Genomic DNA, 24,937 nt, shown 5'->3' with positions numbered 1-24,937 from the left:
ACAAAACCAGCAAGAACAACCGTGTAACACACAACAATGCAGTCTGGTACAACTGACATTAAGACACCTTCCTCTTAAAAAGTAGACCTTTGACTAAGACTGAAGGATGCCACAACGATGTGTCACTGTGCTGCAGTTACAATTAATTTAACACTGAGACAACGATCAAATCTCACTGAGACCATAAACTGAGTGTAATTGTGTTTCTGTGGTATATTTTGGTGCATCTAGTACAGGCGGTGTTTTGTCAAAGAGATAAGACTTTAATGTGGCTTAGATCAAAGTAATAGCCTTGCACAGATAAGCAGGAATTCTTCTCAACTAGCTTCAGGATGATGAATTGTGGTTAAACTGTTTTTTGTTTTTTTTTTCAGAGTAGAAATCACAACAGTTCTTTCAGCTCCGGTCTGGCAGAAAGAAGATTTGGCAGATTAATGGTGCGATTCTGGAAGAATTTTACAGATATCTGTGAGAAACAACAACAAAACAAAGGACTTCTAGTAGTGTGAAATCTTCATGTAGCTCAGGCCTCTATAACATTCTCACTGCTGTTCTCCAACAGACTCAAAAATAGTTTTCCTTCTCAGATTTAAAGCCATGTCTTTATTTTATTTGCCTGACTGTAATCACAGAGGGATGGAGAAAATGTGACTTTTCTTTACTTTTAGACTTTAATTCATTTAAATGATTTAAGTGGCGTCTCATCAGCATCAATTAATCTTTCTTACAGTCAACCAAATACCCAAACTGGTCTAACCACAGACTCTAACCTTGTGCCTCATGCGTACTCGTTTTACACCTCTGAACATCATTTTAAAAATTCCTTTAAAATTAGTTAATAATTAAAATACAACCTCAGATGAGCAACATAAAAAACAGCATGCTGTGATTTATTAATATTAGATAACAAAAATGAAAATACAGAAGCCAACATGATGATCTTAAAGAAGCAGTTATTTCTGTGCATCAGTAAGGCCATATCCAAACACTTTGAATAAGTCTATCATTCTACAAAGATTATTCAGCAGAAAAAAATCCAATATGTTGCCCAGGAGTGAATGTCCCAGTGAAATAACCCCAAGGTCAGATTGTGCAATGCTCGGAGAAATTACAATAAACCCCAAGAATTCCATTTCAGTCATTTCAGACAGGTCTCAACGAGCCTTAAAGTTCATGACAGTACAATTAGAAATAGACTGAACAAGTACGGTTTGTTTGGAAGGGTTGCCAGGAGAAAGTCTCTTGTCTATAAAAAGAACATGGCATCTTAGGTTTGCAAGATTGCTTCTGAACAAACCGCAAGACTTCTGGTTTGGACAGACGAGACAAAAGAAGAAAGGTTCAGCCATCGTTGGCAATCAAGTTGAAACTTGATCATGCATGCCTGCACTTGCTTCTGAAAGTGGTTCTACAGGCTATCGAATCATGAGGGACACTTGTTCTTCATGCACAATTCTGCATTTTGGCTCAGTTTTTGTTAAAAAAAAATAATGACATGGTGCAATGTGTCATATGTTACTGTTCATATGAAGTTGTATTATAATGATTTAAGACCTTCTAAGGACCTATTGTTGTTTTTTTAAATATTATTATTTGGGGGGTTTTTTTGTCATTATGTTCCAAATTAAGAAACCTACATTTAATGTTGTAAAACAAATAAATAAATAGATTAATCTTGCTAAACAACTGATATCTATGTAGCGTTAACAACTGGCTAAGGCTCCACAAACAAATGAGCAATCCCAAAGTCATGTCCATCTTTTACATACAGTCTTTGGGTTTTATACGGTCGGCCAGTCTAAAATCTTGCCAAGCAAATTCTTTGTTTGTAATATGAAAAACTATATGCTTATTTTCTCTGATTTGCTTTCACACTGTATAACACACATTCATTCTGATGAGGCTTTACTGACCTGCAGCCTTCAGGTCCATCTCTGCCATGTCTTTGGTAAGTTCACTGGTGCTGGTCGCTACTGACCCCTCTCCTGAGATGTCGGGCACTGCGTTCCTGCGGCCTGTGCGATCACAGTTGATGAAGTCTGAATACGACGTCTCCACATCCATCATCTGCCCATGACCAGCGCTCTCATTACACCTGCCAGAGGGAGGAGGGGGTGTCAGATGGCTATGGAAGTGTTGCAAGAAGCAAATAAATCACTGTGTTGTCTCCTTTCAAAGCCGTGGGTGTTTCCACTTTATCCTGTGCATTTCTACTTCGGTATAGCCAACAAGACATGTAAAATACTGGTAAGTAAGTGAAAAATCACTAAGAATAACCAAAACGGAGAAAAAAAGCAGCTACTTAGAAACAATTCTACAGTGGAGGGATCACCAAGAGGAAATTAATAAACAGATTAATGAAGGTGTTCGTAATTGCAATTTCTATTTTGGTATACAATTAATGACACTCTTAACATCTGTGCTAATTGGTCATCCTAATTACACTGGGGAAAGGGGGTCTCACTAACAGTTGGGCCTGTCGACTAGAGTTCATTTGTCTGTCTTAAACGTACTTACAAAAGAAAAAAGAAAGAAAAGGGTGAAAGCTTGAGAGAGTGCCAGCCAATGTGGAAAACAAGGGTAAAAACCTAAACTCATTAAGAAAAAAAACCAGCAGGGATGTGGCCAGAAAGAGTCCCAGCAAAACAAAACAAACAAAAGCAAATCAAGCTCCCATTAGCTTTTTATTCCTCTTCTGCTTCCTGTTCTCACTCCATACTTAACTAGGTCATGGACACCGCCAACCACTAAGACACTACAGAGTCAGTATTCCTCAGAGACAAGAACAATAATAATACTGCTCCAGAAAAGAAAGTGATAGAAAAGATAAGAAAGTAGTCCTCTGATGCAAACATGGGGTCACGGAAACCCAGAGACTGCCAGCAAATGCCATCACAGCTGCTGCTCTCCTACAGCTTTATTCCCTGAAGGTCCCCCCACAGGCTAGCACAGAGAGCAAAGACCTCTCTGCTCTGTATGTGCAGCATACATGACTACATCTACAGACTTTAACTCTCTGTTGAAGCATTGTTAAGTCACAACTGAACAGCTAAACAGCAAAGCCATGAATCTTTAACAGACTTGAGGGCGAGTTGAGGAATGAGAGGGGAATAAAAATGAGCTGGCAGACGCAGAAACGACACGCTGACCTGGGGCCAGTCTGTTCCCAAACTCTTTCACTCACATTCCTTTTGTATCGTTCAAAGGGTCCTGCAATTGTTTTCTTTTCTTTTACAGTGCGTGTGCATCATGCCAAAAAGGAAGCACCCAGGGTCGTTCACTGAGAGGTCAGTAGCAGCTGCAGATGTAAGCAATGCTGACTGGGAAATCTGCAGTGAAGGGCAGGCTGTAAGCCCCCGTAGGTAAGAGCAGTACCTCTGAAAATGTCACTGAGTTCTGGACTACTGGCATTTCCCTGAGTGCTTCTACCAAACACAAGAGCCACTCTGTATTCACGACAGCAGATGGTGGTGTGATCCTCTGATAGATTGTCATCTAGATAGCCGAGCTATACAGTCATTGGTGACTAAAAATCTCCGTGGGAGACCAGTGTCTCACAGGTTCATTAGTACACCTAAAGTACCACCTTTTCCTGGAGCGCGAACAATCGAGGCTTTCATTAACCACCAATTAATCTTGATATTAGCAGGAAAACATCTGTGAAATTTCTGATTTTTCTTTTCAGCAAGTTCAATCCTATACCTTTATTTCTGGATTACACTGAACAAAGACACAAAGAGATATTATACTAGTGCTAATCAATCACACACAATAAAGAAGAAAGAAAAGAAAAAAACACTTGACGGGCAAAGTGGGAAACATAATCTAGTAGCAATGTAATGTTCTGATGGGAAACTTCAGGTCCAGGAATTCCCTTTAGAGTGGACTATTATGCTACTTTCTTTTCTTGGACTTTACTAAAGAAACATTGTATCTCACAATCACCTTGATGCAACACATCACCTTATCCAATGTTTGAAGCTGTTGAGGCCCATCCCCCTTCACTTTCAGGCTACTTTCTTCTGATTGGATACCCCTCACAAACAGAAGGTCTGAACAACATATGTGCGGGGTCTTTCACCTTGCTTTATCATGTTACGGCTAGCCTATAAAATAGCCTGACCTTTTTCTATATGCGTGTTTAGGAAGGTGGTTTTAATCTTGTGGTAAATTTGTGTAAGTGACATAATATTCAAACCTATCCTGAGATTGTAGTTTATTGGGTAAAGGTGCACAACTGGGCACATGTTGTACTGTGTAGTTAACACCGTTTAAAAATGAAACAATAAGTTTAATTGTTGAAATTGAATTGCTTAACAAAGTAGCAGTGTTTCCAGTTTTATAGAGTATGAACTGAATATATCATCTTGGTTTTGAATGCTGACTGGGAAAAAAAAGGAAGACAAATTACAGGGAGAAGAATTTTGATGGAAAATTCCCACTTCCTTCAATGGAGCAAACACCACACACAATAGAGGCATAATGACAATGCAAAATGAAAACACAGGCTACAGCTCCAAAAACTATCACCAAGAGCTGTTAGTACCTAATAAAATCAAGGGACACTAATTTACTGTAAACTCTTCATTGTTACAGCCACTTAAGAGAATGTTTGTTATTCCAATGAATATTCAAAGACGATGTGTGAAAAATATTTGCGTGCTAGCTTGTTTTGTTGTAAACTCAGGGCAAAACGGCTTGCGTGGATCTGACATAAGGTAACAAAATACTCCGAGCCAAGAAGCACTCTGTCTCATAACCACCCATCCACTTTCTTAACCGTTTATCCAGTTCAGATTCACGGGAGCCTATTCCAGCTGTCAGCTGTCTCATAACCTCCCCATAAAAATGCAAATTGTTGTTTTTATGTTTTTAAGTCAAACGTGATTAAACCAACACGTTATAATACGTCAGGAGTGATATTCTGGACTAGTGAGCAGATGCACCAAAGCAAACATGAGACAATCTAGCCTCTCATCTAATCCTCTGCAAAAAAAAAAAAGAAAAGAAAAGCTAATAGACAAACCAGCATATCAGTTTCTTTGAATTGTAGTTGCTGCTCTATGAAGACAACGATTTCACATCACATTATAAAACAATCACTCAGGCATGCTCCTAATGAGTGCAATTTCTACACAGAATGAAAGATTTTAATGGGAGATCTATCGAACAAACAGCGAACACTGACTGTGTGTTCAGTGCAGCAATGACTGAACTTGTGTGGTTTGTTATGCCTTTTTCTTCTCCACCAGCCCAGTTGTTATATGGCTTATGGAAGTCTCATTTAATTGCCATTTGTTTGTTTAATTAGTTGGCTTCCTTGCACATGTGGATCAAATCCTACCATGAGATTATTAACAGGTTTCCATGGAGGGATGACGATGATGATGGTGATGATGCCTTCTGTTCTTCAGCTGGTGTTTACACTCTTCTGTGCCTGACTGTCTGGTCTCAGCTGTGATGGAAGCGGTTTAATGGTGGTGCATCTCACTCGATACTGATATCCACACAACCAACTGCGATGATGAACTTGTTTTTGTGGCGCTGGCTCGACTGACTGAAGCAGTGGAGCTTGCGGCTGTTGTTCACATGACGCGATTTGTATAATGCAAATGGATATGGAAAGTTACTAAGGTGCAAGGTATTGTATAAAAAATAAATACATTTTAAAAAAAGAACATCAAGAATCTTTCTTCTACAAGTAGTTAACTACAGGTCTTGTTTGATTGGTTGCATGCAACCAACCTACTTTAAAGGCGATGCCTTCAAAGTGCTCAATCATGACCCCAAAACATGTTCATGTGCATGTTCATCCTAAACTTATAATAAATGACAATCAGCAGCAAACCTTCATGTTTACAAAGTTGAAACTAGCAACTGTTTGGCATTTTTGCCTGATAGATGAAAAGTCCAGAAGATAAGCAGACCTGCCCCTTATATCTAGATGGCCTTTATGCATGTCCTTTTAAAGACACACTGTACAGTACGCTTAACAAATCCACCTTCCACACAGATTTGATTCATCCCCCGCTTTCATGTGGAAATGTCAACAGTACTAAATTCCAGGAATTATGACTTATGGTGCTCTTAAAGTGCATGTCCTAGTTTGATTAAAAAGGCGCCTTTATGCGAAAACCCAGGGCAAGTACACAGAGGGAAACTCTACACTGCTGCAGCTGGAAACACTGCCACCAGACAAATGTCACAGGTGTGTGTGTATATACACTTGAGACAATATAACAACTCAACACTCCAAGGGAAATCGCCACATCCCAGCTCACGAGCTGAACTCCTCTCTTTCCCCTTCTTTTTCCTGCTCTGCATTGCATCTGTCAACAGTTTCTGATGTAGGCAATCACTTTCAGGGAAACATGCCAATTCAAATTCATATTCCTGCAGTATTATCCCACACACAATACACTTTAGCCTATTGTGAATGAAAGCAAAGGCTGAAGAAAACATGTACGACAGCAACATCAACTGTATACAGAGAGGGTTCTGACAGGTTTAAACATGAACTGTGACCACACTGGGTGAGGTGACATGTAACCGGAGAGGTTGGGGCATGTAGATATTAGAAACAAAAGCCTTTGAGTTCACTATGGGAATATGAGTCAGCACAGTTACTTATGCTGGGCCCATTAGAGAGGCAAGCTCACTTCAGTCCCAGCGGAGCCTTTTAAGCCTGATTTGTGTGTAATAAGCTTGTATTATCTGCCATAACCCACACAAAGACCAACTTCTTTGCTGATTCTGACATCCATTAGGGCCATCTACCTGTCCAACTTCAACTCAGTCAACTAGTTTTTGAGCAGTCCTTGAGTAGGCAAAAACTCTCCATATCACAGTCATCTGCCTCATCTTAAAATTTCCACTGGCCTATTTCTGGTGGTTTAGAGTTAATAAAATCCAAACAAATGAATCATGTTAACAAGAATTGTTTGACTAAACAGCTGGTTGACTGACAGAAAATGTATTTGCAATCTAGCAAGGTTTAACAGAGGAATACGTTCAACTGTTTTTGTGAGAATTTGATGCTTTTATTTTACTGTAAAACAGTAAAATTAATGTTTTGGGGTTTCGACTGCTCGCTGGACACGTCGGGGTTTACAAAGACATCAAAATGATCTTTCTGTGTGTATTTGTTTAACCCTCCAACAAACGAAGATTAATCTTGAAAATAATTACCCAAACGAAAGCTACAACAGAGAACACAATAATTATTATATTAACAACACAATGCCAGTCTGAGCTTCCCAGATGCCTGCGAGAAGACTTCATTTTATCCAAAACACAACATTTTTCAGTTTACTGTGATTATAAGCAAATTAAAGAAGCCAATCCTTCTAATGCAGAAGCTGAGTCTGTTCAAACTGCTTGAAATATATAGCATTTCAATTTCTGCCAGTTTGTCACTTTTCCACATTTATAAAGAACCACAAACATCTTCTTGATTTGAATCTTTACTAGCTTGCAGTTCCACATACTAAAACTTTTTGTTTTATTTATGTACAAACAGCACATTAAAACAGGTGACAGAGAATTAACGTCAAGCTGTCTCTCTTACCAAAGTAATCAGAGTTGCTTCATCTCCTCTCAGGTCCCTGCACACAGACACAAAGTATTTAAGACAAACGCTCCTGAATCGGTTCACCCTCCAGTGCAGAGCGTTGCACTCTGAGAGCACCATAACACTAGTGTGCTCAGCTCTTTGCCCTCCTGCTCGCCGCCTCTCAGCCCCCTTGAAATGTGGTCTGGGCACTGTCTATTCACATGATGTCAGCAGCTGCTTGCTTGACAACAAGCCCACTCCAAACACAAAGGAGCTGTATTTCCTCATCAGGATTAGCATTGTTGTTCCTCCCTGGTCTTCCTTTCATAAATAAATAAATAAAAGCTCTGTCCATTCAACTTTGTGTGTATGTGTGCCCCATATCCTTCCTCTTCTTATAGGACCCAGGCTGGGTGGGAAGACCTAATTTCCCCTGGTGAAGTGACTATTGCAACTTGGCAACCCATTAGCTTTTGCTCTTCAGTAGCCTTTTACTTGTGCACTGGGAAAAACTTTCCCTGCTGAGGAGACAATAAGACGCTGCTGTAAAGAGGTTTTCAGCACCTCTCTCTCTCTCACACCGGCACTAAAATCAGAGGATTACGATTAAGTCACAGTAGAAGCCTCCATCTTCTCTGTCAGACATGCAGAATTATCACTGATAACACTGGATACTCAATGCAATTTCCCATCTCCTCTCCACTGAGCGGAGATACCGAGAATGATCACTGCCAGTCTCATATAATTGCCATCCTAAATGAGCGTACTGAGCTCCCACGCCTTAAGGCATTATGAATCAGCTGAGGAACCGGAGATAAGAAGGCTGACCAAGGCTATTAGCATCAGCTACTGTGGAAGAGTCATGAGTGAACTTATGAATAAAACAAAAAGGAGCTGCATCTTCAGAAAGCTTCAGCCAAATCAAAAATCAATCTCACTCGGACAGATTATCTCAGCAGGCAAGCAGAAGAGCAGCTAAGTTGTGGTTCCCCACTTCGTAAGCCTGAGCACTTCAAAGATCAATTCCCAGCATTTGTTTCTCAAGAGAGATCAGTGCTGGAGAAAAACACACATATGAATGGCTTTGCTCCAAAATGAGTTATCCACCATTAAAAATGACTCCAACTCCCACACTGACTACCATCATATTTCTCTAAGAAGAGCTACAAATTAAAGATTTTACTATGAAGCATTTTGCCTGTACAAAGACATGAAAAAAGGAAAAGGCATTTTCGAAAAATGCTTCACAGCACATTGCAAGTAAGGCTGCAACTGCAGATTATTTTCTTGATTAGTCAACTTGTCTGCAGATTCCATTTTCTTCCAATTATCTGATTTAGGGTTACGTTGGGCCTGCAGGATATTACACTTGCAATTGGACAAGAGGTGCACCGTGGACAGATCAGCAGTGTATAGCAGGGCTAACAGAGACAGATGACCATTTGTGCTCGTATTCACACCTACCTTAGAATCACCAATTCACCTATTACCCTAACATATTGATTTGTGGTATTGTATTTAATTTAAAATCAATTAGATTAGAATTTAAATAAAATTCCCCAAGCATGTTTATTAAACTCAAGTCAGCTTTAAGAGATCTTTTTAGACTCTAAAATTACAGTCTGCACATTAGAGAGGCAGTCATACAGGAAAGATTCAAAACTTGAATGAGATTTGCACAGACCAGGACTGAAAGGCTTGGTCATCACAGAGCTTCAGTTAAGCATCAGTAATATTGGGGCCTGCCCAAAAGCCCAAAGGATACTAATAGATGATATCCACCCCAGCCACAGTCTGTTGCCTGTCTGGATGTTTCTTTGTTTGAATGTGAAATTACTGAACTCGTCCACCATACTTAGACTATAACAACTGTATTTTTCAGGATTATCATTTAAGGAGCATTTCTCTTTGTTTTGTATCTTGGACAGGTGACATGTAGAATCTTTAAAGTAATTCTGAAAAAACAAAACACTGAAGTTGTATTATCCCAAGAGCAAAGCTCAGTAAAAACGTATGTGAATAAGAGTTGTGTGTTTGTTATGTCTTAAAAAAATATAGAAAAAGAAAGAAAAGAAAAAAACCCTGACCCTATTTGTTTTCAGCAGGAGTCGGATCGACCATCTCTTCCCCTGCCTGAGAAACTTCAAGCTGCACTGGCTTTCAGGGAATTAGAAGGTCAGAGTTTCAGCAAGTTACTAAACCAACACAAGTCTTGGTGGTCAGAAAAAAATCAATCCGAAACGTTACAGGCATCCTGTGTGGTTAAGTATGTGTGTACATGAGGTCTTCTTCATTTTGTTCTCCAGGATGCCAGGATCAGTGTTTCAGGTGGGCTGATGGTACGTAATGACTCAACATTCTTCCTTCTTAGTTGTTGAGGTCACAAGACGCCAGCATGTCGCCACAACAGATCAGTTAGCTCAGCGATCCCCAACCTTTTTTGCGCCACAGACCGGTTTATGTCCGATAATATTTTCACGGACCGGCCTTTAAGGTGTCAGGGATAAAAACAACAAAATAAAACCAGTACTAGTACAAAAGAAAGGAGATTTATTTATAGCACATGGGAAAAGGCCCAGGGAAACAGAGTTAACGGCAAAAACGATAAAAAAAAAAAAAAAAAACGATAAAAACCCTGAAAATCACACCCAAGCCTCAACTCTTGTGGCTCGGTACCAAACGACTCATTGACTGGTACCGGTCCGTGTCCCGGGGGTTGGGGACCGCTGACTCAGCTGACTTTCCAACAAACATGGTTGACATCATATTGATTGGCCCGATATTGATGTTGTATCCACAAACACATCCAGCAAGAAATATTTCTCACAGTATTGCAATAAAGGAAACGTGTTTTTTAAATACATTTGATTAACAAGAAATTTACTAACTGAAAGGTTGTGAACAGCCACACAACATCCACCTCTCTTACACAGAGTAGTATTACAGGATTTTATAGGGTTATTTTTGTTGTTTTAATCTAAAACACTATATTCTGCCACAGGATCTTTACCCTACAATATAAAGCACCGTGAGTTGACTGTTGTGATTTGGTGCTATGTAAATAAAACTGAATTGAATTGCCTCTCTGGACACATATCTAATCAGTGTTGGTCAGTTCACTTGGTGAGATAAGAAATAGACTTCAGAGACAGAAGTCACTGTTTGAGTCTCCCTTGCAGCAGCTCTGGGTCCCATTCTGAAACGTGTATGATTAAACCCTTCGGTTTTCTTAGAAGCCAGTGCCTCATAGTCACAGTAACATGATCGATCACTGTGTGTGTAAACAATACTTCATTTTATATAGACTAGTTGACTAAACAGAGGAATTGGGGACCTTAAAGATTAAATAGTTGAATTCTCTAAACATTAGGGAAAGGTGCTTCCATGTTTCCTTTGCTACAGGATACACTTGAGCGCCACTTGTAAGATAAGCCACAATTCAATGTGACGCACCATTTGACCATTTATGGAAATAAACCAGTGACGATTGACGCAAATCATGTAAATTACTGGTGAGCTTTGCATCTTGTTGTGCAACTTGCTAACATGTAAATACATTTTGAACTTTAACGTATTTGTGTAAACCTACAGTATATGTGAACAACAATGCAGCATTGCTTCATTTTATTCTGCTTGTTATGAAGTCGTTGCCTTGTGCAAATCTCCTGATGACATTAGAAAAGTTCACTACAAATAAAAATACCGAGCTATACTGAAGTGAAGCGATGGTTCTAATGCAACTTGGATTGCATTAGTTTTGTCTTTGTTTATGAATTTTCCTCCACCTTTTGTCCTGACCTCATGCCCTTGTCTATTGACGTAAAGGACAAGTGGTTAGGAAAAGATCTGGATGGCAATGTTTTTGGCTGTTTCACTGCAACCTTTGATGCCTTCTGCCATTAGTGACTAACACAGCCTCAGGTTTCTAGTACTGAACAGAGACGAGCCCATTTGCAACCAGAAGCAAAGTTGATTCAAGGGACACAACCTGAGGACATTTATCAGAGCTCCCACTAGAGCAGGGACTTTATTTATCCTCTTTTCATACACAGTCCTCAAGTACATGTATAAAGTGGAATTTCCTTTCAGCTAGCAAATTTTCAGTGTTTTCTGACCACCATTACATCATACTTCATTTCAGACTGTGCACCAAATCCTTACTATTCCTTCACAGTGAGCACACTTTTCATCTCAGAAAAGGAATCTAAATCAGTTTCCTAAAATGCTGAGCTATTCTTTTACACATTTATTTATAACGTCATTCTGAGGTAATCACACCAAAGCCTTGCATGATTTCCACTTATTTTATCAAACATAAGCCACACTGATTACTGCTGCTCAAAAAGTAACAACTGCTGAAAAGGGAAACCCTTTATATAACGTGCTTTTGCTGAATATGTCTAATTAAAGGAGACAGATCTCTAACTCGGCATTAAAATGTCAGTGTGCTCACACCAACTTAAATTGATTTTTTTTTTTAAATCTACTCAGTTATTTCATCTGCTGAGCAGATGGCAGGGCCACATAATGAACAAGACTAAAGAGACAGACAATACTTCTACTATAGACTGTGTCCTCTTCTGTTAGCACAGCTCACTTAGCAACAGCTGGGGCAATCGATACTCGTTTTAGAGGAGGGGGAGCCGGTGCATCATGATATTGCTGTGTCAAATGATACCCATCCACAAGAAAACAATGGGATCACATTTGCCTCTCTGGAGGTAAGTAAAGGTTACGTTGCCAGAGATATTAAATGTACAACACAGTACTCCAAATAACCTGTAATCAATGAGTATTTCACAGGCAGTAGAGAGAAGTGTCAAGATATATGAGACAGTCTGCTGTAGCAGCATTTTCTGCCTCAGGCTATAGGGATTCCCCTGGTTTGTATTTGTGTGTGGGTGTGTGTCAATAGGATGGGTGTGACTGATTCCCATCAGCCAACCATGATTCATAGCTGAGTCAGGAGCAGGTGCTTCAACCGGACTGTAAAATGAGGCCATGATTATGGCCCCCTTTCTAAGCAAGGGGGAAAAAATTCTCTCATCTCAGTTTCAGAGTGCTGCAGCAACTGTTCGCTTAGATTCTCATCTTTCATGAGACTGTTCACGGGCAGTGTTGTCACAAAAACGAATTTGTCAGGAGAAACCGATTTTATAATGAATGACTATCAGAAGCAAACACAGACAGCACTCTCATCTAATACGATCAAAGCAAATAAAAGAGACGACTGCTCCCTGAAATTCATCTGATCTGAACAGTTACCGTCTTGTTTACTTAACAAGACAAAATAATTCATGACTATATAAAGCAGCTCCGAGGGGGATTTGATTTGTTAAGGACTTAGTGCGGCTATACCATCTAAAAAATAGCTGAAAAGAATATTTAGTTAAAATATTGTAAAAAATAAATAAATAAATAAATAAATAAAAGAAAATAAAAAATTAGTGTTAAAAATTGGTGTTAAATATATCATGTTCCCACACCTTGTATATATTTCTGTTCACTGAAATGTTACATTATTGGGTTTTTGCAGTTCAGTCAACCAACCAATGAAATACATGCTGTTTATATTCCGTTACAGGGGTGGATGCTCACATTAAACATTTATAATAAGCATATTTACAAGTAAATATTGTGAGTCAAAAGCTCAGGCTTCAGACTGCTCTAAATGTTCAGTTTCAGACAGTTTTTTTTACACCCTTAGATCTGCATGACGTCATAGAAAGGAATATTCCTAATATGGTCATCTGGAGCACACAGTTTTGGCTGTAAGCACAGAAGCCCCACCTACGTGCCTGCATGTATGACAGGCAGCCAATCAGAAGAAGGTTGGCTTGAACGAAGGGGGGGAAGGGAACTAAAACAGCTTTTGTGCAGTGGCTGATTTAAGGAGCTGCACAAAGGCCTGGTGTAGTAAAAAATAAGGATTAATAGTACTATTCTTAGTAGAACAGTTCCCTTTTAACAATAAGTCAGTTTGGTTGTTTGTTTTTTAAAATTTGATAATGTCAAGTCCCTCTCTTTTTAATCACTTTTTAATCTATTAAGCAAGAGGATAATAATATGACAACAAGTGATAAAATAATGAACTGCACCGTTGATTTTAATACCTTTTTCTGAAAAAAGGTAAATAAAAATATAAATAAATATAACATATTTGGACTACACGGTTACAATTGTTTATCCAAGCAGCTGTTCTCATCTCCCTAAATGTGAGGATCTGACATTTTTCTCTCAATGTGCTTGGGTTCCTTGAAATTTTGGAAATATTCATTTTTACAATAATAGACGGAAAATCTGTAAATCTGCGTGAAAAAGAAATATTTAACCCAATTTAATCTGAAAATGCCTGCTAATGTAATGTTTGGAAATCTGAAACACTTAGGAAATCGACAACTTTCAGGAAATGAATCAGCAGCAGCTTTGATGAGGATTACAGCTGTTAAATCAAGGCAAATATCTTTGTGTCTTTCTTCTAAGATGACAAGATTTTCTTCTTTGTTTGTATTTGACATAACTTATGAATAAATATTTTTGGTCAAAACAAATTAGATTTAGTGTGGGTGGAAGCAAAGACAGCTCTTGTTGTACGGTATGAGGAAGATTCACGTAGAATCACAAAGAAGACTGAATTTGGGCCACTTCAGCTGGAGATTAATTTTGTAACTCAGTCAATTAATCAATTACTTTCTTCAGCTCCAATTAGTTCCTGTCACCCCATTACCATAAGTCCTCAGGTGTGATTGAGCCTTCTTTCTCTGGAATCCAGAGGGTATGCAGGGAAGCGTGGTGTTTAACTGCTGTGCAGGTCTGTGATTTTCCTCCCACTGTCCGTTCCATCTTTTCTAATTCTGCTGCAAGGTTGCCCATTTCTATTTCTGTCCGCACATTTAACAACACGAGACCTCAACAGGAAGCAGGTGGTTTGTTTGCCTGTGTTGTTTATGCCCTCTCTTTTCCCAGACTCTCTGCACACACACTGGAGGCTGAATAAGACCCTTGAGCTAACGAGGAGGAGGAGGAGGAGGAGGTGGCGGCGGCGGTGCGGCGGAGGACGATGCAAGGACAAGTGGTAGGTGAGGGGACTGGAGAGTAGGTGGTGATGAAGGTAGGGGGGGTGAGAGGAAAATGATGAGGATGAGGTGAGAATGGAAAGCAGATGAGGACAGAAAATCCATGAGGTTATTGAAAGGGGAAAAAAGGGAGGATGAGAGAAGCAGAAAAGGAATGCATCCATGTTTATTGTGCTTTTAAAAATAAAGACAGAATCCCTCACAGGCTCCAATGTTTTCATTACTTTTTTTTTGAGAACTTGAGACACACAATACATCCTGCTCGTGAGCTGCACACATTTGACCAGTTTGTAGCAGAATAAATGGCTACTATACCAATATATTGGCTACTTCCTAATGCACCACCTGTTAGAGGGATTTTACCCACAGCTCCCTCAACCCACTAATCCTCTCTCTTATAAAATAACAAAGACCAGAAAATGACTTACAGTCAGGCACGTCTCAGTCCCAAAGCCAGAAATGTGATTATACCAAACACAGCTGCTCTTTATGCTGCACTGGAAATAATTTGAAGAAAACGATTCGCTCCTCTCACCTGCCCCGACAGCCCCGCTGCGTCTGAGGTTTGCCAAGTAATTCCACTCAGCTACATCATCACACTTTTCTCCCACAAGTCTAGGAGGATGTGGGCATCATGTGATTCGATTTGCTGAGTTGACGGAGATACAAAGGCACATATGTCACCCTCCTCGTGAGCAAACACGCCGATACAAAAAAAAGGAAAGAGCAGAGGCAGTCATTGCACCTTACTCCATATCATTCATGATGGTATACAGAAAAGCTTTGGTTTTTACAGTGTGCAGAACAGTAACCACACACACACACACACACACACACACACACACACGCCAAAAATTGCAGTTTTTCTAATGGCCACTTGAGGGTGGCTTCAAAATTGAGCAAAGTTTGTTAAAATTCCAAACTTTACAACATTAAAAAGAACGTTTAAAGCCTGGTACAAAAACATTTTGGCCTTTATGGGTAATACAGATAGTCAAAGTGTATAGTTTTCCCCTTCACAACACTACACGGTGGGTGAATTCTTTTCCATCCATCTGGAATCTGAAGTTATTGACAGATGTCCTAACAGACGGAGATGCAGCCAATCGATGCCTCACCTGTGTTCGCTAAACTGAACTTCTCAGCAGTGTTTGTGGTGTTGGTGCCTTTTGTTGTGCTTCAGTTCTGGTAAATGAAATTCCAGTACTTTATTCGTCTGTAAAGTTTATGAATGTAATTTGCTAGTGCTAGCTTATAATTTAGCACTCCACCCCACATGGCATCCAAAAAGCAGAGTCCAGAAATCACAGGGTATGATATCATAATAACAGAGTTTTAACTGCATTATATAGAGTTACATATGGGCGAGTGATATACAATACTTTAAGGAAATACAATATTGAAATATTTCAAGGAAATTTGTGATAATTATATTTACGACAATACAGAAAAAAATAATACGAAAGACGATTTTATTGGTGATGGCAGCTTGCGGGCAGCAGCATCAATTACAGCAAACAAAATTACGTGCTTTTTCCATCCGTTTCTAATGAGCGACTGTCACTGATGACAGACTTCATTTAATGTGAATCTATAGGCACAATGTGTCAGCAGTAGCAGGAGCAGCATTACACCGTTTAAGTAGTGACTTAGCATTATATACAGTGACACATCACACATCAAATAAGAACAAAACACCAAGGAGCTCCTTTTCCCCCCTCTTACAGCAGTATTCACAGTAGCGGATTCAAGCAGTGTGAGAGATTGTTATGAGGCTCAGGCCAAGTTTTTTTCAGGCAATTTAGTTACAATTGCCAGTCTTTATACATAAATTTAAGTGCTTGCAATAACTAAAGTAACAACCTTCCAACTATTCAGGAGCCTCCACAATGAAAGCTACATTCGGCTGCTCTGTTATTCACAAGGGCTCGCCGTCATGGGTAGCTCCACTTGTCTGATTTAGCAGATTTTTACAATGGATGCTTTTTCTGACATAACCCCCAAAGCAATTGAACAGGCACTGAACTGGGGATCTTTTTCTTGTTAGGTATGCCACTACACTCATAAGTCTCCACTATACTGTCACATAATAAAATTAAAAGGTTCAAAATGTTGTCTTCTTAGGATATTGCATCTTGGGTTGAGTTGTTTTTGGGGGGTTTTAAACCAGTTCCTTAAAGTTCTCCTTTTCCACCATGTAATTTCAACCCACTGTTTGCTCTTCCTGGTATATGGAGTGTAACTAGAGAGTGCTCCAGCAATCCTTGGCGGAGCCATTTGTTTATTTTTGGGCCACACATGACTAGCTGCTTGTATTTCTCAGCTGCCTTCGTGGTCTGATCATCTTTTTTTTGCCTGGGTGCCGAAACAGGTTTGTTGTTTCCACCGTTAGCAGGAACAGCTTTCTTGCATTGTTTGACGTTGTTGTAGAAGCCCTCTTTTTAGGTACTTGGTCATCATCAGAGGCTGATGCAATGGAGGCCATCGCTCTCAGAGATGCCGGGGATCGTGTCATGTGCGCAATGGGATGGTAAACCCATGACACTTTACATCATGTAAAAATATATACCAGTATTACTACAGGTGATATGATGTGGCGCAAAATATGCAGCAGTGGAACAACTTCAGCTTTAAACCTCAAAACTTGCCATGGCACCATTACCATACATCAAAATATAAACTTAAAAGCTTCACAAAGGAGCTTCATGTAGGTCTTTAGATTAGACTGACCAATGTAAGTATGATGCACATCTATAAAAGTGTATGGATGGAATTTCTTGTATTACAATGACTGAAAACAGCAAAACAAAGAAAAGGGTTTTTAAACTGTAGAGTAAATATCACAGTAATAAAGTATAGTAGTGGCTTTATGATGAAGCTTCTCTTTTTTTTTTTTTTTTTTTTTTAAATGTGAAAAAGTGACTTTTTTTCAAATTTTTTAACCAATTCTGAAACTTGTATGAGCAAATTTAATCTCTCAAAATGTGCTTCTTTCATGAAAAAAAGTAACAGTAACAGAATAACTAGCAACTGTTTCAAGAGGGCCCTTGTACCAGTTGGTGGTCTCACAGTAATAATGTTCTGCAGCAAAAACTTGCACAGATTTTAGAATATTTTCTCTGTTACAAAAAACATTCCGCCTCCTTCCTGCTTTTACTGGTGAAAGCCAGGCAATTACAGTGGTTGTATGAAATTAAACATACTATTACATTCCAATACAGTCAGCCAAACATAAGCCCTCTGTTAAATTATAAAAAGGCAAGCTAGTCCGATTTAAAATACGAATACTGTATGTCGTGTTAGGTTGCTTGTCTGACAACAGAGAGAATTACGTGATCATAAGTCCACGCAAATATTCACATGTCAGAAACATTTGTCCTCGAGCTATCCCTCTGGAGCCAACTCGTACAGAATGTCCATAACTCCCGTAACTCTTACGCATTTTTCATAATTTTCACTGTTTATGGCTGTAGTCAGAAAATTTTGAATTACAGACTCACAAGAATACAATGTGTCAGACAAAACCATAGTACATACATTAAGTCACAGTGTGCGCCCAAGTGAACCAGGTGTTTGATGCCGTGGGCACTCCAGCAGGAAAAGCTTTCTCTGTGTGGACTATTCAGAGGTACAAACAAGGTGAAAGAACACATCAGCCTGTGTGCGTGCGTGTGTGTGTGTCTGACACGCCGCAAAGGGAGGGGGAGCCAGAGATGACGGAGTCAGTTTGTGCATGATGTCTGGACTTGTTTGGATAATTAGCACACCACCTGACTGATATATTCCCAGCATTTATAGAGACAGCACAAGTGCAAGTCCAGCACAGCGTCCGCTATAAGTGTCAGTCCCTTTATTATTAATATAATTTTCTTTGCCTTATTTTAATACATATTAACCCTTCATTAACAACTGAGTTTGCATTTGCCAAATGTAGCACAATGCCTCTAAAGCACAGATTAAGGAAACAGAAAGAAGGGAACTACAGCAGGCAGCCCAGGAGGAGATCAGTAAATATGAGAGGAACTAAAAGGTGTGCCAAATGTAACTTTACTTATTTTTTTTGTACTGACCACCTGTCGCACAAAATGTCTTGCACAGTTGTCGGTAAAGGTTTGACACTAGTCAGGCCTCATATACTGCTTTTTGACAGGCCATTAATCTACGTATTAAGCAATTAATCTTATTTGGTTTTATTCTAACAAACAATGGGCAATGGGGTTCATTAATTAATGGATCACCATTTTTATTCCCTTCCATGTTTTTCCAAGTAGCCTCTTATCAACATTACTCATTGTTTCCTCTCCTCGGGGACTCTGATGAAAACCTTTTCAGAAACAATAAAATATTTTAAAGCAAACAAAGCCTTAGAAATACTGACGTGGATCAAATAAAAGCATAAATCAGATAGCAAGCTTCTGACTCCCTGTCAAAATCCAAAGATCATGGTGTTCTTTTTACTTTAGGGGATTTTTGCCTTCTCGCCATTTTAACAGTTCAACGATTTCACCACTTTATTCCGATCACATGGAATTTGAAACAGGCCACTCCATCTAAAATGATTAAAGTACATTTTCATTTTTCTATGAAAGGGGGTTTCTCATCAAATCATCGTTCCACCGACCTGCTGGGCCAAAAAAAAGGGACGCATCAATTTTACTTCCACATCAGTTCACGTGGATGGGAATCCATTTACATAATAAGGTTTGATTAAAAAGTCCCCTTCCAACCAGATTAAAACTGTGTTTATTTAACACCTCAGACCTATCTGTGATGCTGCTGTGCTGTAGGCCCACATAGCTGAAGTAAGAGGGTGTAACTCAGCTTTGCCACATTAAATCAACAGGCTTAATGCTGAAAAACAGATGTGTTGTTTTAAAGGCGACCCTGCCAAACTATGTCATTAGTCTGGAAGTTGAGAGACATTAGGGAATAGCTTTGGGTCTTTTAATAGCAACAGATATGCAGTATCAAACCATTTCCTCTAGCCATGTATCAGGTAGACAGAGGCGCACAGGTGCAGGCTATCCCAGCACACTGGTTTCAAGTCTTTACAAGGCTTTGGACTCAGTTGTTGGAGTCAATTTTCAGTTGGAATGAAAAACCACAAGACACGTAAGCATTGCTTCACCAATAGCTTCTTGAGTATGACACACTCTGACTGGATGCAGTTTGATTGCACTGTGGACAGTTTGTTTTCAGAGCTGTTACTGTACATTTCAGCAGTGACCCAGTTTAACAAAACAGATCCATTGACCCTCTTTAAAAAAAAAAAATAATGCTGCAAAATAGCTGCCAGTTGGCTCATGGAGTACTCATCATTGACATTTTTGCCCAACAGCAAAACGAGGCCATGTAAAGCTGGTGAAGCTGTTTAAGGACACAGCCTCCATCGCAGTCCAGAGACACCATCAAACGGTGGCAATGCTGTGAGAAGATTTGTACATTTGTGGTTGTGATTTCTTAAGCATCCACTTCCTGTTCTTCTGTTAGTCAGAAATGGTCTGACTACATTTTTTAAGACGCAACATGCCTTGTGACTCTATGAGGAAGTAATGTTTTATAGAAAAGGATAAAACAGATTTTGGAATGGAGCACTGCTTTTTAAATTATATTTTAATTGCCCTAAAGTGGCTGTAATTTAGATTTAAATTTAAAAAAATATCAAATGGCAATGTAAAAACAATGACTATGAAGGGGGGGGTGTCACTGACAGCGATTTCTGGTTCCCTCCCACGATTCTCTTTCTGGGCAACTACAGCTATTTTCAGTTAAAAAATAAAATGTCTAAAAACCTACAGTAGACCAACTGCTCATCACCAAAGAGCTGACAGATGTGTTAAGGGGCCAGCTGCTGAACATTTGTAAAGCATTTCGCTGAAGTACCAGAGATTTCCCTCAGGAGTTGACTGAAACCAAATTCAATGAGCAAAAATGTTAATATTTAAATTACTGTACAAGCAGGAGGCACCTAATGAATAATTATGAAGCTCTTAAAGTATCAGACAGATAAATAAGGAACTTTTTGACAGCTAGGTTTCAAACAGTTCCTTTGTACAAACTGAAAGTCTGCCTGTACATTGAAAGCAAAACAAATTTTAATAATGCCAATTAAGGCTTTTAGCGCCAGGCAAATTTTGAGTTTTGAGAAAGAATTATGCATCAAAAGCACAAGTCTTTTTGAAAGCCTATGTTCGACACCGCAGACTTAAGGCGATAATGTAAATCTTTGCTTTTGAAATTCATGTTTGGGGATTTGATCAAAAGAAGACAGTGCCAAACAGAAGAAAACAACCAAAGACACAAGTTGTAATCTGAAGCTCCTTCCTCCTTCCAGAGGTGCATTTGGCTGGATTTATTTTGTAGTGAAACTCTAATGTGTCCCTACAAGGAAGCAAAGGGAAAAATATGTCATGAATGCAGGATGTGGGCGTCCTTTTTTTTTAATCTTGCCCTTTGCTCTTTTGCAAGTCGCTGTTGACTTTGTGCTCCAATGGAACAGCCATGGCATAAATATTAGTTCTTTAATCATTTGTCTGCTAGCTCTTGCTAAACAAATGTGTCACATGACTGGCACAAAGACCAATAATAACTGGCCCTTAAACCTTCTAGATGAAATGGCCCTGAAGTAAGAAAACCTCAGCGCAGTGGTGAGCTGAACACACATGACAGGCATGACTGGAAGCAAAGCTAAAAAGCAAAGTCCTGTGATTTTCCACTTATGTTCCAATTGGCTTTTTTTTGTTAAGTGTAAACAAGGTATTTGTTTCTGTTGGTCTTAATGCCCCATCCACCACCACCCCAGTTCTTGCATCTCTGAGAATGCTTCATTGGCAAGGTTTTCCAACATCACCATAACAGCTTTTATGACATGTGACCATTATGCACCCTGTGGCTATTTAAAACATATCTATGCTTGAGTCATCAAATGTACCTGTAAATCATCATCGGCACTGTCTCCACCATCATTATTAAACATTAGCAAGATAATTAATGATTTCATTTAGCACTGCCAGCAAGATAAGACTTTCAGAAGTGCTCGGCAACAGACGACAATGTGAAAAGAGCAGTGACGGGAAAGGAAAATGACATTGAATGAACCATGTGGGTGTTGATCTGAAGCGCTCTTCTCCTACAAATCCTAGTTTGTGTGTGGGAAATGGCACATGCTGGATTTGTGTCCATAAACATCATTAACCCATGGCCCAAGAAATGAGGTACAGTCTGTGATTAATTCAATTTCAATTTTTAAAAAAGGAGAAATTTGGCTTTGATTATGTGGAAGGACAAAATAATAGAAAGACATCTTCGGCAGAAGCATCTTCCTGTTTGTCACACAAGACACAAAAGAGTGATGCACTCATTTTCTCCTCATGGGGAAGCCAGGAAGCTATAAACAGAGTCACTTATGGCCTCCGTGCACAGGGCAAAGAATGTGGTTCGAGGTCAGCGCAGCTGAACTGACAAATCCCCACAAAATATGTACACATTAAAACACGTGATCATACAGGGGGAAGCATACAAAAATAGACCAAGAGCACTGTGTTCACTTAGTATTAAAACACTGAGTCACTGCTATGGACTCAGATACAGGCTGTTGCTTTTGTGGTCCCTGTTATCTTAAACGTGTTAGGAAGGGTTCTGGGCAGTGGGCTGACATCTGGCAGACGTTTTGAACCAAATCACAGAATAGATTACGTGCTTTAGCTAAATGGAGCAAAGTCCTGTCCTTACTGCAAAGGAAAGCCTTGAATGTAACTTCTTTAGAGTTCCATTTAAAGCACCACAAAGACATAATGTCTTAACAATAAAAAAAAAATCTTCAAGAAAACAGGTTTAACCTTCGGACAAGTGGAATACGACAAAGCTGTCCAGACAGAAAAGGAAAGAGTGACAGAAACAGCCACACATCCCACCCCATGCCATGTGTGCTTAATCAGGCGCTGAGCACAGGGATATAGGAGTCTAAATGTTCTTAGGCTAATCATGTTATAGTTGGCAGCCCTCAGCAGAGGCAGATATGATTTCTATCTACTGGCATATTTTAAAGGAGCAGAATGGTTCTGAAAGCTCTGGCCATACAGCACTGCAGACAATCATAACTGCACCGGCCTGACCTGATTACTCATGATTTAACTGCTTTCCGAAAAGCCCGTGTCACAAATTGGAAGATGTGTAACCCACTAAAAGGCCTCCCAGGACAAGTCTTTCTAACAGTCAAATTACAAGGACGTGTATTCCTAATGGTAAGTGGTCTGCCTTTTCTTCTACATGCCTTTTTTGTGTGTAAATTTGATTGAAATGCAGGAGCTCTGCAGGGCTCTGTCCAAGGTCAGCAGGGCATGTGTGTCTCTCCAGTAGCACAGGGTTTCCTAGCATCACTGCACTCTCTGTTCTGGCTGTTCTCCAGCCCCCTTGGCGTTTTTGATAGATAACAGACCATGTATGGTTAGCTGGTACAAAGGGAGGAGAAGAAGCAGCAGAGAGCTGATCCAAAGAAAACCACATGCGACATCAGTCTCTACAGACTGTGCAGGATTTAATCTTAAACTCTTGAGGTGACCCAGTTCTTTGGGACGTGATATTTTTAAGGAACATTAACATCTTAAATGCAAAAATCTCATAATTACTATTTGTATGTGTCTAGCGTTACCCAACATAAAATAGTTTGAAATCGTCTGTAAAACATTCTCTGGCTGCAAACTGAAATGTTAAGATTTTTTGGTTCTCTTCGCATTATCTTGTAGTATGATTGCCTTTACTATTAATCCATTAAAACAGGAATAATGCACAACTTTACTATTCGATCTCTCCAAAAATTGGAAAATGCAGTAGTGATATGCAACAGTTCCCCTGAGGAAAAAAGGGACAAATCAGTGCAGGCCAAACACTGCTTTTGCAGTTTAAGCTCATTCCTCTGCTTACCCACTCGGGCTCTGACAATAAAACAACTGGTTGTGCTGTATTATTTTGACTTAATCACAACCCCTGGTTTATTATTATGCCTGGATTACTGTGCACTGGGCTCAGGGAGCACTTTTACTTAAAGTCACGCAGTAGACAGTGAAGCAAACCACCCCAGGCAGGCGAGAAGCCAGTGTTTATTTTCACCAGTGCCCATGCCCAGTAACACTGGCACTTGCCCAGCAACACTGTAAAGTGGGGGGTCCCAAGCTGATCCCCACCAGGATGCTGATGATGATGCTTGAGAGCACCATCTCCAAGCAGCTCTGCTTTCTCTTTCCTATTTTTTTTTAAAAAGGAGAAAAACTGGACTGGGATTTTTCTAATTCACTCAGCAGCCAGGTTATTTGCAAGCAACCTCCTGTCAACGCGCCCACGTTATTCGATTGAGTAAGGAAATAGATGACGAAGTTGATCTGGGAGGTGGGTGATCTGGGTGCACTGACAGAGTAGAAATAGCCCAGTTGATGAGCGAGGAGGTGAAGGCTTTCAACAGCAATCCTGTCTGTCATTAGCTACACTGAATGCAGCAGCTAATGTGTGGGAGGGACGTGGATGCCAGCCCTTTAAACTGTACACACACACACACACATACACATATGCGCATGTAAAGCACGCAGGCGGCCAGAATAATAGACACACTTGAATGCCTCATTCTGTCGAGACAAAAATGTGAAAATCTTTAACAACCGCAAGATAACTCAACACAAAATAAGCCCTTGTAGAAGTAGGCGTTCGTGTGTATACCGTTTGGATGCAGTGTGTGTACAGTGGACACGCACAGCTCTGCAAATCAAGATGTATTGTCTAACGCTGGTCGCTGCGCTGGCTGGAAAATGCCTTCCTAACATGATGTAGAAGGCTCGCTTCGTGACTCCACAGCTCCCTGCGGCTGGTCACTCCAAACATGAGCGTTCTTTGTTTTGTTTTGTTTTTACGCACGCAAACCAACAATAAATAATACATTTTTAAAGCAGCAGCCATAAGAGCAACATCGCCAATACAAAGAGCGCCACTAACCTTGGTCGGGTCTCCTCCTGCTATCCACTTGTTACAATGGAAATCTAACACCATGGATCTCCAGTTAAGTTTCCTGGCAGTCGGACAAAAAACGCAGCGCGCCTAAGTGGGCCGAAAGTGAAGCAGGATGGTGTGTATAAAAAACACAACCCCTGGTGAAGAGAGAGTGCGTGGCGAAAACCTGCGTGATTTTTTTTTTCTTCTCAGGGTACTGTCGGCAAACAACGGGGAAAAGGTTGTGTCTTCAAACAGCTGTTTTCCAAAATGGAGTTAGTCGTGTCTGAGCCAATCACAGCGAGCCTGTGGAGGCTCCCACTCCTCCTGTGGG

General features: G+C 39.9%; 1 protein-coding gene across 3 annotated transcripts in view; it reads right to left on the bottom strand.

The window, feature by feature from the left end:
* pkig (protein kinase (cAMP-dependent, catalytic) inhibitor gamma) overlaps positions 1–24,937 on the bottom strand; it is a 27,867-nt gene extending 2,930 nt beyond the window's left edge. Inside the window, exons 1-2 of one of the 3 annotated variants that reach the window (XM_040037950.1) lie at positions 24,610–24,937; positions 1,914–2,095 (exon numbers count right to left, since the gene is read on the bottom strand). In XM_040037950.1, coding sequence (XP_039893884.1) covers positions 1,914–2,067 — 154 coding nt within the window. In that variant the 5' untranslated portion in view covers positions 2,068–2,095; positions 24,610–24,937. Of the gene's footprint in view, positions 1–1,913; positions 2,096–7,567; positions 15,026–15,056; positions 17,425–24,609 lie in introns of those variants that run through there. The other 2 variants (XM_040037951.1, XM_040037952.1) reach the window with 2 other exon arrangements.

This window comes from Simochromis diagramma, unplaced genomic scaffold, assembly GCF_900408965.1.
Source record: "Simochromis diagramma unplaced genomic scaffold, fSimDia1.1 OVJJ01000061.1, whole genome shotgun sequence".
NCBI classification, from domain to species: Eukaryota; Metazoa; Chordata; class Actinopteri; order Cichliformes; family Cichlidae; genus Simochromis; species Simochromis diagramma.
Note: the sequence above shows the minus strand (reverse complement) of the source record. Positions and strands in the feature narration are given on the sequence as shown.